Source organism: Hydra viridissima, unplaced genomic scaffold (genome assembly GCF_058129835.1).
Source record: "Hydra viridissima isolate aposymbiotic clone 2 unplaced genomic scaffold, HvirCarnegie_v1 scaffold_6, whole genome shotgun sequence".
Taxonomy (NCBI): Eukaryota; Metazoa; Cnidaria; class Hydrozoa; order Anthoathecata; family Hydridae; genus Hydra; species Hydra viridissima.
Genome location: NW_028324305.1, coordinates 5,716,739 through 5,735,976, shown reverse-complemented (window position 1 = coordinate 5,735,976; position 19,238 = coordinate 5,716,739). Strand labels below are relative to the sequence as shown.

General features: G+C 29.4%; 2 protein-coding genes across 5 annotated transcripts; both read right to left on the bottom strand.

The window, feature by feature from the left end:
- Window positions 1–3,864: 3,864 nt before the first annotated feature.
- LOC149886763 (potassium voltage-gated channel unc-103-like) lies at window positions 3,865–7,660 on the bottom strand. Of its 2 annotated transcripts, XM_090091815.1 has the most exons (8): window positions 7,421–7,660; window positions 6,938–7,225; window positions 6,518–6,631; window positions 5,966–6,362; window positions 5,491–5,690; window positions 5,127–5,379; window positions 4,823–5,028; window positions 3,865–4,508 (listed from the first exon to the last, which is right to left on the bottom strand). In XM_090091815.1, exons 1-8 carry the CDS (start codon window positions 7,538–7,540, stop codon window positions 4,032–4,034), a joined length of 2,055 nt encoding a protein of 684 aa, XP_089947941.1. In that variant the 5' UTR covers window positions 7,541–7,660; the 3' UTR covers window positions 3,865–4,031. The 2 variants fall into 2 exon arrangements, with proteins under 2 accessions (XP_089947941.1, XP_089947942.1); XM_090091816.1 differs by lacking the exons at window positions 5,966–6,362; window positions 6,518–6,631; window positions 6,938–7,225; window positions 7,421–7,660 and adding an exon at window positions 5,841–5,928.
- A 2,353-nt stretch (window positions 7,661–10,013) lies between these two features.
- On the bottom strand, window positions 10,014–18,838 carry LOC145190506 (voltage-gated inwardly rectifying potassium channel KCNH6-like). Of its 3 annotated transcripts, none has more exons than XM_090090013.1 (9): window positions 18,700–18,838; window positions 16,977–17,082; window positions 15,361–15,660; window positions 15,104–15,217; window positions 14,456–14,852; window positions 12,557–12,756; window positions 12,188–12,440; window positions 11,526–11,731; window positions 10,014–11,231 (listed from the first exon to the last, which is right to left on the bottom strand). In XM_090090013.1, exons 2-9 carry the CDS (start codon window positions 17,049–17,051, stop codon window positions 10,794–10,796), a joined length of 1,983 nt encoding a protein of 660 aa, XP_089946139.1. In that variant the 5' UTR covers window positions 17,052–17,082; window positions 18,700–18,838; the 3' UTR covers window positions 10,014–10,793. The 3 variants fall into 3 exon arrangements, with proteins under 3 accessions (XP_089946139.1, XP_089946140.1, XP_079923515.2); XM_090090014.1 differs by lacking the exon at window positions 18,700–18,838 and adding an exon at window positions 17,224–17,276; XM_080067389.2 differs by lacking the exons at window positions 16,977–17,082; window positions 18,700–18,838 and adding an exon at window positions 16,014–16,368.
- Window positions 18,839–19,238: the final 400 nt, after the last annotated feature.

The window sequence follows — 19,238 nt, the reverse complement described above, 5'->3', positions numbered from 1 at the left end:
TTAAAACTTGCAAATTCACAAGCGAATACAATTCAAGGTCAGACATTTTAAATCTGGAAAATACTTTGTAACGACTCCTGCTATTGTTTTTCAATATACAGTGACGATCATAGAAGTAGCCCACTCCATAATAATTTCTTTAAATTGCATTCTATAGCGTCCTTTTAAATATTTAATTTTAATGGCATTTCTTACAATAACTTGCAAGTTTGAATTTGCATTATTATGAAATAGCAAATGCTAATGGAGAATTTCATTTAAAAATTGCAGTTTTTAAATAAAATTCTTTAATGAGAACTGGAACTAGGGGTTGTAAATATTATTTGTAATGTACATTTAATTTTCTTGTAATTACTAAGCATTGGGCGAAACATTGTTCTGTAAATAGCACTATTTTTTTTTTTTCTTATACAGCACTATTTTCTTTCTATAATCATAACTTTTCGTTGTATTTAGTAAGCTTTTCAATAATTATTTTTATACTCCAGTTAAAAATGTTTTTTTTTTAGTCTGATAGTTTAAAGCTAATAAAAAGAAATAACTTTTTTTTAATTCTCCTAGTAAAGAAAGAAATTTACCTACAAGCATATGATGCTTCTTTAACTAATAGTTTTCCTTTTTTTCCTTGACTAGTCATACTCCTTTAGAAACTTCTGTGTCATTTTTGTATCAACTCGTTTAAAAGATTTGTCTAAAAACCTAAGAATATTTTTCAAAATGGAATCTGGTCTGTAATTAACTTTTAAAAAAAGCCTGGGTTTTTGGAGTCTTGTAAAGTTTATTTTCATTTTCTCCCTATATGTTTCTGCATAGCACTTTACAAAATATTTTGATGTGTTAAATATTTTCATGCTTAGAAAGAATGCTCTTTTTAAGTTTGGGGTAATTACAAGTTTTGCTTTTAAAACGTAATTGACTTTGAAATTAAATGTGAAAAGATCTTTTAAATTTTTATTTAAAAGACTTAAATTTAACTTAAAAGTCAATTAAGTATTTTTCAATTAGGTATTTTCAATTACGTATTTTTCAATTACGTATTTTTCAATTACGTATTTACTTTGAAAAAAAACTTTAAAAATCAAGTTAATCGTATTTAATTTGAAACATATTTTTGTAAAATTTTTGTGCGCCTGAAAACTTTTGATTTGATTGGTTGATATTTTTTAATGACGTGAGGTTTTCTTCTCAATAATAAAAATGGTGTCTATGAAAACGATTGAATTTTCTTTTAAAATTAATTATAAAAGAAAATATTTCGATGGTTCAACTGTCAACGAATTAAAAAAACTTTGGAAACCGAGATATCAGTTCTCTAAATGAATGCACGAGGTGTAAGTGTGCGAGGTGCACGAGGTGTAAGTGAATGGTGCACGAGGTGTAAGTAACAAAGATTGTAGAATTTTTTTTAGAATTTTTATGAGATCTCTTGCTTCAAAACCTAAGAAAACACAGGTTTTTAAATTGACAAAAATTAAGATAGCTTTACATCCTGCAATTTTAGATCTTTTTATAGGTGTCTTTCTATCGGTGATTTGCAAGATAGTATAGATCAAGTAAAACAGAGCAAGATGAGGCTTAGGACTCACAAAATCTTTGCAGATATTCTCAGAGTGAAAAAAATTTCATTAAAAGACTTTTGTATCATTCTCTATGTGCTATCATGCTAGCATCTAATTAACTGGGGACAGACTAGAGCAGTATTTCAAGAAAAATTTCAGATATATATTCTGTATTAATGGTATCCTGTATTAGATCCTACATCAACTAAGGTCCTCTAAACTATTCATTTGAAACAAGTCCTTGAAAATTAAGGAGGAAAGATTTGTCACACATATACTTTAGTGTCACACATATACTTTAGTGTTACAAGAACCTTGTTGGACACCACTTAAATTTGATTGATGGCGCCTACTTGGGACACACATCGGCCATTCTAAAAATATGATAGGAGTATTCACTGCAAGTTTAAAGTTCATTTCCGTTAAAAAAAATTTTTTTTAATGAAATAGGATTTTACCTTAAAATTACCACTTCTGGACCTTCTGGACCACTGTGCATCAATTAGAAGCAAACAATGTAAATTATTTAATCTCAACAGAAATCAAAACCAAGATCAAAAAAGGTGACATTATGATGAAGGCAATTTTAGTCAATCTATGCACCATCGTTAATTTTTTGAAAGAAGACATGTGGTTTTAAAAACGATCACACTGATGTTTCATATATGGTGCTCTGATTTTACTTGCAAATAATTTAATTTATCAAAAAAGTAAAAACTATTATTGAAAAGGTGAATAATTTCAATAAAAAAGAAAAACTAAATACCTTTAATATAGACCAGTATCGCGAGGTTAGAACTATTTTGGTCTAACTCCAATTTTAAAAGTTGGGAGAAAATGAGTTATTAATTTTAGTTAATAATAATAACTTTTAAAATACGCATTATTTTAGAAATTTTTTTCTAAATAATTTGCTTAAACAAAAATTATTTAAATCATAAGTTATTACTTTTTTAAAAATAAAAGCTAAAACTTTAAACAATTTTTACTTTTAGAAAAAATCAAAAACTTTCTCCCAACGTTTAAACTTGGAGGTAAAACAAAATAATTCTAACCTCGCGATATATCAATAGAATGAATAAGGAAAAACTGGTTGAAAAGTTTCAATTGCACTTTCATGAGAGAACTTTGGGACCAGTAATTAGAAAAAAAGTCCGAGATATAGATGGGAAAGGCGATCTAATAGATGTTGAGATTTAATCAATCAAAATTTTTCCACCATCTTGGTTAACGGCATCGAATTTTTGATAGTATACAGCGACTTTTAGGGGGCTGTGGTCAATAAAAGTTCCTGACAAACGCCCAGAAACATTGCTATTAAACCTGCTTTAACATTGCTATTAACGCCCAAGCTTTAACATTGCTATCAACCCCCTCAAACATTGCTATTAACGCTCAGAAACCTGCTATTAAACAATCGATTTTACCTGGTAGTTGAATATTCTCTTGTGGTATATCATCTTATGTTAATTCAGCACAAATTTCGACTGTTATTTATATTTACTCATTAGAGAAGTTTGTAAACTCCAACGACTAAAAACTCCAATGTCAAACACGTGGATGCAAGTGGAAAAATAAGTTGCGTGGTCCGGACGTACCAGAACCAGTAGGCCGCCTTTTTAGCCATACATAGCTGAGTTTCTATGGCAAAAGACTTGGCAAAATCAAGTTTGGCGAAATGATAAACTGTATTTCAGGTACTAATGATTCGTATCACTACCGTTTTTAAGATTTTATGAAATAATTTATTTTAATAAATAAACGACGATTAAAATAAAAAACTAAAGTAATATAAATAAATCAATTATACTATAACTTATTTGTTAAACTGATAACTTTTTTAAAAAACCTTTCTCCCTCAAACATTTCCTTCGAACGGTTTTACTTAATTAATTTTGAATATTAATACCAATATTAGGTTAACATTTGTGAAGCAACTTTTACCTTTTTTCTTTCGAGATTTTTAGCGCTAATACACAAATCTTTTCTAAAGAAACCTTTATCTTTCATAAAGTTTTTAAAATCAAGTTTTTAAAACCCCCTGATAAATATTAAATAATATAAAGCTAGCTTCATATAGATCCTTCCTGAACAAATTCCATTTTTCAATCGCTATTACTAAGTGCGAAGCATTCATTTAAAACTTATTTTCCACTTCAATATAAAAAGATTGTCTCAAAAATAGTTAACTATGTCTTGTAAATGTTTTAAACAGAATGAAAAATATGGTAGTGCAAAATACAAAAGTTGATTGGAACATTTTTTGCTTACCGACATGCTTTAGAAAATAAGAAAAAAAACAACATTTTAAAGGATTGTTTTTTTCTTTTTCTTTTTTTTTTTTTTTTGTTTTCTCATCAAACCCGGTTTTTTTGTCAGCAATATATTGAAGCATTTTATTCTCTTCCTATAATGATCTCAATTAAAACTCTTGAATGGAAAGTGGATCCACTCTATAAAATGTCGTTTTTATTACTTCAAAGAATTCTCAGACGGATAATCGCGTTCCTTTAGCACGCCATCAGAAAAGTTTTCTGTTTTAAATTTCAATATTTTAAGTATAGATTTTATATCTTCCCTTGTTGTTTTTTCTAAAGTCTCCAAACCAGTTTTTACTTGATCTATACTATCTTGCAAATCACCGATAGAAAGACACCAGTGTGTCTTTGGAATATTTAAAGACACTCGATTAGCTGAGATGTCAGTTGCAAAAATAGAATGACCAGCAAACATTTCTCTATTCAAAGTGTGAACTGTCTTTGGAGCAATACTATCACCATCGCCACTGAGAAATACGTCATCGTCATCGCCACAGAGAAATCTTTCGTTGGTTTTCTTCAGATTTTCTGGATTATGTTTAAAGTAGCTTTGCTTTCTTAATTTCTCTCGTACACTTTGACGTTGTTGGTTGAGATTGCACAGAGAACTGTAAATCTCTCTTTTTTCAAGCTAAATATAAGAGGAAAAAAAATTTAAGCTTAATGACACGATGGTTTTTTTTTAATTTTAGGGGAAAATAAATGAAGTTCTTTTCTCAGTAAAACAACATCTAAACAGTTTTGGAGTAATTAAAAATAATAAATAATATTAATGATAAAAATATTATGTCCATAACGGTTGTTTAAGATTGGATTAGTTAGTTGTTTTTTGTTTGTTTGTTTTTTTTACATATATATTTTTTTATTTGGAAAGAAAGTTGTTTCTCTCCATTTTCAGAGCAATTAAATTTTTTCTGAACAGAAAGGGTATTGCACACCGCTTACTTCTAAATTTCTCAAATTAAAAGTAACTTGAAAATTTTCGTTAAAGCTTTTACGAATTTCTGGATAAATACGCATTAGTGATAGCAAATCATCTCTTGAAATTGATTGAAGATCACAGTATGAAAGTGCACACACACTTGCGCAGGATTTACCGATAAGACGGTTGTTGATCAAGCTGAAATTTTCACCTAACGAATCATATTTACCTAAACAGAATGTGCATGAAAATTATTGTTTTTTTATTATAATTTTTTTTTCAAATTCACTATTATTACACAAGTTAAGCCTCTAAAACTTAATTTACCTAGAACTGCTAGAACTCTATCACCTTGTAAGACCTCCAACGTACCACGTTCTACCCACATCAGCTTAAGTATTTCATCACCATAATGAATGATATAATTACCCGGGGTGTATCTAGTAGTTTTTAGTTTGAGGGATACTGACCGTAAGCAACCGGGAGTTAAACCACGAAACGCTGAGTTTCCCGCCAAAAAACTCTTTTTTAAGTGAAGACATATATCCGCTTGAAGACCCTCCGGAAAATGCCTTAACACCTGTTGAGAAGACACCATAAATGTTAAACTAAATCAATTTATGCAAAGAAAAAAATTTGATAACTTAAAAAAAAGAAAGTTAGGTTTCTTTTGTGAAAACTTTTAAAAAACCTCGTTCGTATCTATGCCGTTTGTGTAGGAATAATCATACTGTGAGTAATCTTCAAGACGTTGACGTAAAGGTGAGGGAATTCGATGAAAGCGAATGAACTGTCGAATCTGACGCATAACTGAGCGATAATGAGCCATCCCAGAATACAACTTGTGAATAATAGTAGTGACATTACCAAATATGATTGCATACATTAAAGCTGAAATAATGTATATGGAAAATTCTAATAAAATGAAAAACCGATATACATGATAAATCGACATTTTTCAGACTAAACACCAAAACACCAGTAAAGTATTCTTAAACATGTTGCAGTTTTTGAAAAAATTTAAAACACGAATTCACTCACTCCATTTTTGATTCAACGGTGCTTTTGGTTATGAACATTTTTGCGATTTTTGCAAAATCTTTTTTTAACAGTTCATTTTATATAATAAAAAACAACTAGTAAATTGAAAGGGGAAAATAACTTACCCCCTAAAATCAATAAAAATATTGTAAAGAATTTCTCCCCGTCTGTGTTTGCTGATATGTTTCCAAAGCCAACGCTTGTCATGCTGCTTAGTGTAAAGTACAACGCTGTTAAATAAATTGTCTGTAGATCAAGACCGGAACTCGTTGACGTTGGATTTAATTCTTTGTTGACGTCATTACTGAGTTTTGCGAGCCAACTGAGGCTATTTTTAGTTGGATTTTGGTAAACTCCAATAGCATACCAAATACAAGCAAACCAGTGAGCCATTAATGCAAACCCAAATAAAAGAAGTAGTAACAATGCGATACGGTACTCGAAGTATAAATCTAACTGGCGTGTAACTCGGAGCAACCGTAACAAATGAACCGTTTTTAACAAACCGAACAAAGAAGTGGTCTGGACCGTAACGTAGTAATACAAAAGCAATTCAATTAAACCTGTTTTTAGCCAATTACTTTGTATATTTGAAAAATATAGAACCAAATAAACATATAGATTTAACAAATTGCAGCAATTAAAAAATACCTTGAGCTAAAAGTGAATAGGTGTACCTGATTGATTTTGAAAATCATGATTAATAACTCGAATGGAATGGCCGCCAGGAAATCTAAGAGGAACCAGCCTTTTACATAGTTGATAGCAATGCGTCTTGAGTCTTTTACCACCTGTGTGTAATTTAAAAAAGTAAAAACCAAGTATTGGAAAACCAAGTAGTGGAAATATTTTTTCAAATACAAAAAAAGAGTTTTTAATGTTTTATAGTTGTTATTAAGAAATTTTTGTTTAAATATTAATTTTTTATAAAAGATCTTCAAACTTTGTTCTTGATTAAAAACCTTTTCATAGTTTCGTATTTTTAACTTGATTGTTTTTACAAATATAGATGCAGACTTAAGAATGAATACGAGCTCTTTTTAGCTCTTTGCAACAAATTTTCCTACATCATTCATATTTATAACATCTATAGATACCTCATCGTTCGAGTCCACGTAAGATGTTCGGAAATTGATAACAATATCAACAATAAACATGACGTCAACAATATGATCAATGATTGCCAATGAGTTTGAGAAGGAGTATTTAGGAATGATATTTCGAAATGCTACCGAGAAAGGAGTCACAATGGCGGTGTACATTACCAAAAAAAGTACAATCCAGTCCCAAATAATTTTATGAGCTGAATAATGGAGAATAACGTGTTTCATATTCTGTTTGTTCCTTTTAGTGACGGGAGATAAATCTGATCCCAAAGACAATACCTAAATTAAATCGAGCAAAGTTATCTAAGCTAAATGTGAAATTTATCATCATAACTATCTGCATAATTATTTAAATATTTTAAAAATCTGCATAGCTATTGCTGTTATTGTCATCCTAATTCTCATCGTCGTTGAATTGACGTCATCATTATCATCATAGAATTCTTCATATAATTGTTAAAACATTTTTTTAACCTTAAGAACACCTATTGCCGTACGCAACAGTGTATGCGACATGACTCTTGGTCGGCCACTTGCTTTGAAGCTATAATATCTTTCATTTGCTGAGCCACCTTCCTCACTTGTAAGACTCATAGCTTGGTAAAGTATCGTTTATATTTTTTATATTTTTCTTAAAAAATAACCTGTCAGTTATAAAAACATTTAAAATTCTTCAGCGAAATGTAAACAACTTTTTTACGTTTTTTTTTTTTTCCGAGCATAAGAAAAGTAAAAGATGTTTCCTTATTCAAAATTTAAATGACTGCAAGCTGATCTCTTCACATTTATCATAAGGAGACTCTTTTTTTTTGTTTTATTTGAAGCAATTTATCTTTTTTTCATATAATCCAATATTCTATAAATAATTTGAATATATCTGTTATTTCATTATATTAAAACGCCAATCATTAATAATTTAGTTTTTTCGCAAAACTTAATCAAGACTTCGGTTGTCAAGATTTACGGTAGGTTTTCGTAATAAATATCGGTCATTACCATTTGTCTTTAGATATTTTTTAAACTTGTGAAAAATGATAGGTTAAAATTTAGAACAAATTATCAATCTAATAAATATTTTGAAATTTCCTGAAAGAATTTGGAAGTATGTCATAGTAAATATACTGTGACATACTTACAAATTCTTTCTCCTATTGAACCGCAGATATTTACAGGTTGTTAACACCGATGTTTGAAGAAAAGGTGAATCAAAACAGCCTACATTGTATCTGCACAATTTAAAATAATTGAAAAGTAATTATAAAAATTTAAGAATGTTTATAAATAATTTCATGATAGTAAAAAAGAAAATGAAGTTGAGGAAAATTATTTTCGGCTCACATAATTTTTAGGGTATTTTAATAAATTTGCGATTTTAACACAAAGATTTCTTCGTCTATTTTTAACTTTTCTCCCAAGCTGTTGTTTTTTAATTGTTATACTAATTATATTTACATGATCATGTGATACAATTGTTAATGGTATGAAAATTAATTATACAATATAACTGTTTAACAATGATGTTGTATGATAGAATTTTTTTTGTGGTATATATTATTTTAAAAGATTTTTTTTTTTGTTGCGGTTTATTGTTTTTAAATTACAGATACTTATTTATCATTATTATTAGGTGTTTTTGTTATTTATCATTATTATTAGGTGATATTGTTATTATTATTATTATTAGGTGTTATTGTTATTATTATTTTTTGTTACTGCTATTATTTGTTGCAACAAATGTTTTTATTTGTTATCAATTTTTTTTATTTTAGTATTTTTTTCTTGTTATTATTATTATTTCTTGTTTTCGATGGTTTATTTTAAAACCAAATAAAGAGTTTGTAGAAAAAGTATTTGTCAAAACAAATAAACGAATTTTGTAAGCTGAATTTGCTTCAAGTTTTCTTTCGTCTTTTCATCAAGTTCATCATCAAGTTCATCATCAAGAGCCCATCATAACCAGACGGAGCATGATACCAATTGGGCTTATTTTTCTTTTTATTAGCTCTGGATATTATATGGTCCTTGGTCGTACAGACACTATTATGGCTAAAACGTCGCACAACTATTTAGTTTCGCACACCTGCGAAAGTTGTGGAGCAACTCGCTTAAATATGTAAATTCTCTACAGCTGAAAATATTAGAGGAAAAAAATACAAAGAAACAAAACAACTAAACCTAACATCTTGAGTTCTAAAAGCACTGTTAGATACAATCATAAAATGAAAATCTATTTTACTAAATTACCAATTGTGAAAACTTCTTATTGTTGAAGCTTGAAAAATGCGTATAAAAGAGTTTGAGAAATTTTAGTGGACTCAAGAAATAGAAATACATCAATAAAAAGAGAAGCAATCATTAGAGTTGTTGCGGAATTAGCTTCCGCAGGAATTTTTCCCCAAAAAAAGGCAAATGTCTTTTAACACACTACAGGTTTCCGTAGAACATTTTGCCAAAGCAAGATTCCAGAGCTAAAAGTATTTAAGTCACGAAAGAATTTTTTTACAAAAAAGAATTTTAGTCCGTAAAAAATTGATGATTTAGTGTGGAAGTATTGGTCAAAAACGGTTCTTGTTTGTTAACATTTACTCATTATATTGAGATAAAAATAAGTATAGAGCGCTGTTTCCTTTCCTTGAAGAAAAAAAACTTGAAAAAAGTAGCTTTAGTTCTTTTTTGTGGGGAGGAGGGTGGAGGCAGAGAGGGCGGAGAGCAGAGAGATTTGTATAGCTGGTATGATCCCAGAACAATAAATGTAAACAGAAATTATAGCATTAACATCCGAGAGAAAAGTCACGCACTATTTTATAAAAAGTGAGCCGAAAATCTCCTATGCAACGTATTCATAAAGTCTTTATTTTTGAATAACAATAACACCGATGATGGTTAATACTTGCATCTAATTTTTATGCTTGGATATAAAAATACAAACAAATGTGTGCAATCGTTTCTTGAAAAAAGTTTTTATCGAGAAAGAATCCTCTTAGAGGAAATCTTTGATCTTTGAAAGCAGCTGCATTAGTTAAATTATTTTTTAGGGGAGGCTGAGGCAAATTGCAACAGAGGCAAGTTTCAATAGTTTCATTTAAAGGATTTTTTTTTTTTTATTCCAAAATATTTTTACATTATAGAACTATAATGCTAACACGTCAGTGATAAAAAAAACTTACACAATAATAAAATAAAAGTTAAGAAAGTTGTTGAAAAACATTTTTATATATGCGTGTATGTGTGTGTGTGTGTGTGTGTGTGTGTGTGTGTGTGTGTGTGTGTGTGTGTGTGTGTGTGTGTGTGTGTGTGTATGTGTGTGTGTGTGTGTGTGTGTGTGTGTGTGTGTGTGTGTGTGTGTGTGTGTGTGTGTGTGTGTGTGTGTGTGTGTGTGTGTGTGTGTGTGTGTGTGTGTGTGTGTGTGTGTGTGTGTGTGTGTGTGTGTGAATACACACACACACACACACGATATGAATTTTTTTCTTATAATAACGAACTTGTTAACAAAAAAACTCCTATTTAGTTTCTTATAATATTAAATATAATTTAACTTACAGAAGTTTCCATTAAATTTCTCTAAGAGTTTTTTCTTAAGTATAAAGTTTATGTGAACCAATAGAAATTACAGACTAATTAATATTATTTTGAGGACTCTGCAAGGTTTATATTTTTAAAGTATTGCTTTACAACTTGCCCCGTTTGTTACAACTTGCCTCGGAGCAGGGTAAGTTGCAACATCCTTTTTTTTTTTTTTTCTTTTACTGAAGTATTAATCTACATCTGCTTGGACGAAAACATTCCATTAAAACGTCCCAGACCATTGCGTTGAGTAGCAAGTCCTTAAAATAAAGTGTTTTGGTTTTCAAATAGATATTTTGTGTTGTTGTTTAGAAACGCTCTGGGAATTATTCTCGTTGTCAAGTTTCAAAATTTGAAGTATAGATTTAATATCGTCTTTCGTTGCTTTTTCAAAATTTTCCAAACCAATTCTTACTTGATCTATATCCTTCTTCATTTCACTGATTGTAGGACAGCAGTATGATGGTTGATGGTTAAATGTTTCATTAAGTGTCTCTTGGTATGTTGAATGATCAGTAACAAAAATAGAATGCTCTCTATTTAAGGTGGAAAAAAATTTTGGGGCAATGCTATCACCGTCGCCACTGAGTAATCTATCGTTGTTTTTCTTCAGATAATCAGTGTTATGCTTTGAGTAGCTTTGCCTTCTTAATTTCTCTCGTACGCTTTGACGCTGTTGGTTGAGATTGCACAGAGAACTACTTAAATCTTTTTCTTCAAGCTACCGGTAACACAAAGCAAAAATAAACGCACATAAGAATATTCATACCGTCATTAAAATATAGGTAAACGCACATAAGAATATTCATACCGTCATTAAAAAAAAAAAAATACCTTTAACAAGCTCAAAATAATTTATATATTCTTTGATGGTAACAATGTTACCTCCAAGGTATTTACTAACAAAAACCCGCTCGTACATGTGCACATACACCAACCATAGAAACACTAACTTACACAACTCATAAAGAAGAATGGAACATATCTGCAAAGAAAAGTATGGGTCATCACTTACTTCTAAATCTCTCAAGTTGAAAGAAACTTGAAAGTTTCTGTTAAAACTTTTATGAAATTCAGGATACGCACGCATAATTGATAATAAATCGTCCCGAGAAATCGATTGCAGGTCACAATACGTAAGTGCACACACGCTCGCACACGATTTAGCAATAAGGCGATTATGGACTTTTCCGAAGTTTTCCCCGAACGAATCACATTTTCCTAAACAAGTTTAATGATAATCAACATAAAATTGCATCAAAATAATGTTTGAGGTAAAACTGGAAAAAATTATTTTAGACTGCTTGATTGGTTTCCTTTGTATCTTTGATATTTTTTTGTAGAACTGAACTTAAGAGTTAATAACGATAATTATGGTAATTATGATAATTATGGTAATGTGTATCCAGAAAACAAAAAAACTTGGAAAAAAATGAAGCACAACATATTAATCCGATAAATCCACATTAATTCACATAGATAAATGTTTATTTATTTTTTATTATTCTATTAACTTTTTGAAAGATATTGACCCTCTCCCCTGAGTGCATCAGTGATGCACCCGGGGGAGAGGGTCAATATCTTTCAAAAAGACGAAAGACGTTAAGAGTTAATTTTGATTAGAATAAGTATAAAAAACTTCAAAATTTGCGCTGGAAGAAAAACATAAAAAATCACCTAAAACAGCCAAAACTTTATCTCCTTGTAAGACCTCCAACGTACCACGTTCTATCCACATCAGGTTTACTACTTCATCCCCATAATGAATAATGTAATTACCTGGAGTGTATCTAGTTGTCTTAAGTTTAAGAGATAATGACCGTAAGCAACCAGGTGATAAACCACGAAATGCCGAACTTCTTGCAAATAGGTTCCGATTCAAATGAAGGCATACATCTGCTTGAAGACCCTCCGGAAAATGGCTTAATACCTAAATTTACAGATAAATAACTTTGCATTGTTAATTGACAAAGTTAACTTTTTTTATATTATATTTTTACAAGTGCGAAAACACAAAAAGACGAACATAAAGAACAACGAAATAACCTCGTTCATATCAATACCATTAGTGTACGAGTAATCATACTGTGAGTAATCTTCAAGACGTTGACGTAAAGGTGAGGGAATTTGATGAAAGCGAATGAACTGTCGAACCCGGCGCATGGTTGAGTGATAATGAGCCATTCCAGAATATAGCCGGTGAATAATTGCAGTGACGTTTCCAAATATGACAGCATACATTAAAGCTAAAAAAAAAACGTGCATTTCATGTTTAACTAATAAAATGAAACTGGAGCATACTGAGTCATTGCTTGAAATTTTAAAAAACAGTTGTTGACATGTGGTGAATTCCCTAAATCATGCAGAAAGAACCTCAGAATTTTCAATTGTTTTGCTTTTTTATAGGTTCTTAACATTAAAAGAAAAGTAATGACACAAGTCATCACCGGCAACTAACTGCTCTTATGATGGTACATTTTAAGTGAATTTGACCAACAAGAATTACTTTTATTATTATTATTATTATTATTATTATTATTATTATTATTATTATTATTATTATTATTATTATTATTATTATTATTACTATTACTATTATTATTATTATTATTATTATTATTATTATTATTATTATTATTATTATTACTATTACTATTATTATTATTATTATTATTATTATTATTATTATTATTATTATTATTATTATTATTATTATTATTATTACTATTACTATTACTATTATTATTATTATTATTATTATTATTATTATTATTATTATTATTATTATTATTTTTATTATTATTATTATTATTATTATTATTATTATTATTATTATTATTATTATTATTATTATTATTATTATTATTATTATTATTATTATTATTATTATTATTATTATTATTATCATTATTATTATTGTTATTATTATTACTATTATTATCAATCGAAACACAACATGGAACTACAAATAAATATATGGTCTATATGTGCAAAGTTCACAAAATATCTGGTCTATAAGCATAGTTCACTTTTATTTATGCCTGCTCACAAACAATTACACTAAGATCTGCATTTTCGACAGCAAATCTATGTTTCTTTAGAGCGAGACAGCAAATAAAGTTCAGATAAACTAAAATGTAATGATTTATATAGCCGTGTAATTTTGTAAACCAGTTAAGTCCTTTGATGGCATACCTATGGTTAACTCATCAATATGCCATCATAGAAAAAAGCCACAGTTTTTATTAAAATAAACTGTGTTTACCTTATTTTACATAAAACATTAAAATAAACATAAGTAAATTTACAAAAACTGCAGATGAAATGCATGAAAATTTTATTTTTTTATGACGTAAACTTCATTTCTCAATGACGTAAATTTCATTTCTAAATGACGTAAATTTCATTGCTGAATGACATAAATTTCATTTCTGAATGGCATAAATTTCATTTCTGATGACGTAAACTCTATTTCTGAATGATGTATAACTTCATTTCTGTATGACGTATAATACAATCGTAAAGCTAAATATATAAGGGCAACTTCAACATCACGTGAAAAAATTTACGTTTATTTATTTCAAAAATAATATTTGTGCAAAAGGTAAGAATTTTCAGCAGAAGCAATGAAATATACGCATATAGATCTAATCACTAGTGCACCAAAACCAGTATTTTAAGAAACATGTTCAGTATGCCATTAAAAGCCTCATCTTTACTTAAGCTCCTATTTTTGTGAATAAAAGTTTATTTTTAATAGAGTTCAAAAATTAAAATGAATAAAAATAGTTAAAAACCGGGGGAAGATTTAAGTATTAATACTATCATTATGAAAGAGAAAGTTTTAAAACGAATTTCAACCAAACATTAGTTTTACTTGGTGATGTGCCAACTAAACATAGAAAAGAATGGAAGAAAAAATGATAAGATAAAAAAATAGCTTACCTCCTAAAAGCATTATAAGTATAGTAAACAGTTTTTCCCCGTTCGTATTTGCAGACACATTTCCAAAGCCAACACTTGTCATACTACTTAGCGTAAAGTATAACGCCGTTAAATAAGTCGTCTGCAAGTCAATCCCAAAATGAGGCGCCGTTTCGTTATAAGTTTTATTCAGATCTTTGCTGAGTTTTGCGAGCCAACTCAGGCTATTTTTTGTTGGATTTTCGTAAACTCCAATTGCATACCAAATACATGCTAACCAGTGAGCCATCAATGCAAAACCAAACACCAAAAGTAGTAATAATGCTATACCATATTCAGAATACATGTCTAACTTGCGCGTTACTCTAACCAAACGCAATAAACGCGCCGACTTTACTAAACCAATTAGAGTAGTTGTCTAGACAAAGTTGCAAATACCACTTTTAATGTATAGTTCAATATAATAAACCTTTTTTGGTTTATCATATTGAATAAACCTTTTTTGGTTTATCGTTTTGTTTTAGTTTATCACAATACATTAAAAGGAAATAGAACAGCAAAACAACTTGAGCGGACATCAAACAAAGTAGTATTAAAGTTGATTAAATGTCGCTTGAAATTTAATCAACTCTATTTTTTTATCAATATTATTTTAGGAGCTTGGGATACCTGATTAATATTTGAGATCACGCAAAGTAATTGAAACGGAAAAGCTGCTAAGAAGTCCAAAATGAACCATCCTTTTAGATATTTGACAGCAATGCGGCAAGAATCGCTTACGACCTATTGGAAAATCTCATCTACAAATCTGTAAATCATTTGTTGAAAAAAGCTGTTGACGGTTTTCACACAGGGTAAACCGTTAACAGCGTACTTCAACCGTTAACTTCGTTTTTATTTTAAATCAAAACAACCAAAATAAGTACCTCATCGTTTGAATCCACAAAAGAAGTTCGGAAGTTGATGAATATATCAATGACAAACATGATGTCAACAATAATATCAATAATTCCCAACGAACTAAAAGTGCCTATGCATGAATTTGAGGACATTAAATTTAAAAATGTCACCATATAAGGAGTCACTATAGCTGTGTACATTACCAAAAATAGAATAATCCAGTCCCAAATAGCTTTATATGCCGAGTAATGAAGAATAATATAGGAATGGATTTTTTCTTGGTTTACTTTGCTAAGTGGTGAAATGTCTGAACCCAAGGACATGACCTAAATTAAATATCATCATCATCATCATCATCATCATCATCATCATCATCATCATCATCATCATCATCATCATCATCATCATCATCATCATCATCATCATCATCATCATCATCATCATCATCATCATCATCTTCATCATCATCATCATCATCACCAGCATCATCATCACTATCATCGTCATTATCATCATTATCATCACCAGCATCTTCATCATCATCATCATCACCAGCATCTTCATCATCATCATCATCATCATCATCATCATCATCATCATCATCATCATCATCATCATCATCATCATCATCATCATTATTATCATCGTTACAAAACGTATTGTTTCAATACGGTTTAACCTTAAATACTGATACTGTCGAGCGTAATAAGGTATGCGACATGACTCTTGGTCTACGGTTTGCTCTGTTGCATCGTTTTATATTTCTTCGTTCAAACCACATATTTAACAGTAGCAATCAGCGTTTAGAGCGATTTTAAAATAGACTGTTTTTTTTTTCGCAATATAGTAAATAAACGTAAATTTAATATGTTACTAATTTTGTTCGTTTGTTTTCAGTGAAGTGAAACGAATATTTCAGGAAAAAATCTTCTAAATAATTTTAAATCAAATGCCCCACTGCCAGCAATCGTGCAAATATAATCTTCAGAGAACTTAAAAATTTAACTTTAAAAAAAACGCTGTAATGAGAAAGTATTAGCCCATTAATATTTCGCTTATTTTATTACATTAAAACGCCAATATTTAATAATTAACTTCTCTACTGTCTTGTTTATAAATTATGAAAGGTTTTATAAAGTATTGACTATAGACGATATTTAATATTTATCCATAAAACAGATGTTTATAAATGTTTCAAGCTTGTTAATAGGTTGAAACATTTTATTTGAAAAGCTTTAGGAACGTTTAGTCACGAAGGTCATAAAATCATAAGCGTTTGATTTTCTTTATTTTTGATAAATATTCTTAAACCTTTCCACATGCATACACAATATAGCATCAAAATATATTTATCCCTGTAACTAATTACAAACATGCAATGATAAGAAGATATGACCATGAGTACTCATCATGGTCATATCTTCTAAGAAGACAAGAAGGTATGACCATGAATAATCATGGTCATATCTTATCATCGGATGTTTTTAATGTGCTAATTTAAAAACATATACATACACATGTAAATATGCATAGACGCACACACACACACACACACACACACACACACACACACACACACACACACACACACACACACTCACACACACACACACAAAGTATTGCAAGATAACTTATAACCTACACGTGTAATTTCGGCAGAAATTTTTCTCTCGCGTGTCACGTGTCTTCGAGGTTTTAGATTTTGATTCGCCATCATAAATCTTTATGCAACCAATTTATTGCAAAATCTAGAAAGAATAACTTTTGATTAAAAAAAAAAAAAGGATATCAGCAAAGGGTATAACTTAATTACACAGAATAAATGTAGAGATTCTTTAATTTCTTACGCTTTTCTATTTATTATTATTATTATTTTTTTTTATCAATACTCAACTTTGTTTGATCATAAAACCTTTTTTAGAAGAAAATTTCAATTTTAAGTAAAAAAAGATAAAATCAGTCAAAAATAAAAAAAAAATTTTTTTTCTTTTCACTTCCGAGAACAAACGATTGCAAAAAGCAAAAAGAACAAAGACTCCGCGAATAAAGAATTCGTGCAACATAACAAAATTTGTTTTCTTCCACCTGCAGATAACTGTAGCCTTTACACTAAACGGTTCTATCGTATAAATTATGCATTAGGAACTTGGATTGCTGAGTAAGACATGTGGTATCCATTAGTTTATTATGAAGCAAGTAAAACAGATCAGAAAATCACAAGTTTAACAAAGAAAAAGAAGTGCTTTCATCATTGTAAATATTTTACAAACTTTTGACAGGAATCTGACTTCTTATACAAAATTAAACAACTTAATCCTGTGCTGGTTAAAACTTACATCTATTGAGCAACAATTAAATCTAATATCAAATTAAAACATAAGAACTGGCAAAGAACCGTTAAAATAGGATACCTATCGTGATCACTCAGCAACATTTTCGCGATTTTGGCTTTTTGCTATTGTAGTTTTATTTACATTCAATGTGCCCTTTGAAAAGCTCTCGAGAATTTTTTTCTTATATTTAATCAAATGTCGTTTGACGAAATTTTTTGTTGAATATTTTATTATAAATGAAATTTTCATATTACTCTTCTGTAAAATATCATATTTGCAGATTCGCTAGTTTGCTATTAGTTCCAATAATACATTCCGCATGGATCCCTCTTGTATGAGGTTTATAGATCATCTAGTCGAAGTAAATTTGCCATTGGTCCGCTAATATGTTCCAAGTGTTTCCTTCAAGTATACGAGGTTTATCAATCCGTTGGAAGTTGAAATTTGAAAATTAATTTGGGCTTTTTTTAAGTTTAACATTTACAGGCTTTTTTCTTATATTTTTTTTAAGGAAACTCTAAGAAGAACTTATCACAGACCACCGCCACAGGGGGAATGACATTTAAGGAGTACCCCGTTTTCAACCTCACTAATAATGCTAATTTGCCAAGAGCGGGATTCGAATCAAAGACCCTTGGATTACGCGTCCAGCGCAAGACTAATTTGAAACGGCTGTAATTATTTATATCTAAAAATTTGAAACAGCTGTAAATATTTATCTAAAAATTATTAAAAACTATTAGGATTGGAAATACACTATAAATACACTACAAATACACTACAAATACATTATAAATACACTATAAATACACTGCAAATACACTACAAATACACTATAAATACACTATAAACTGTTAGGATTGCAGAAAAAAACAACAAAGGTTTCTAAGAAATTTATAGTTAGGCTTTGTTAGATTAAGTTTATATAAATTTATGAAAATTGCACTTATATCACAATTATGTCTAATGCTATTAACATAAGCATATTTTAAACATAGATATAAAAAAATATTTATAAAAAGATTTGCTTACGTGAAATGAGAACTGTTATTAGAATCTCGGCCGAACTTCGTATCCACTGCAGTATCAAATTTAAAATACTTCATATATTTCGTAAACGGATTACAAAATTTCATATTTCACATTTCATAAGCGAAGAACAAAAAGAAATAAATTTCTTTTTTTAGAATGCGTAAAAATGGAAATCCCACACGCTAAACTCAGTCAATAGCTTGGTAACGAAAAAAGAAGACTAACCCAATAGCGTTTAGAGTCAATTGTTTAATATCTTGATATTTTTTTATATCGACTAAGAAAGAAAAAGTTAAAAATATCTCCAATTTTCATAGGCGCTTTTTCACCGTAACAAATCTTTTTTAAAACACCTTTAGATCAGGGTGCCAAATGTCAAAAACCAAAAGATGATTCGTGTATGAAACGATTCCGAAGATGATTATTTTCCTGCTTTCTTTATAAAAGTTTTCGGATAAATTTTTTTTCAGAACCTAAAAAAGTTAGACAGAATAAATATTTGAACTAAAAAATTTTGCATTCATAATTTAAACCCTTTC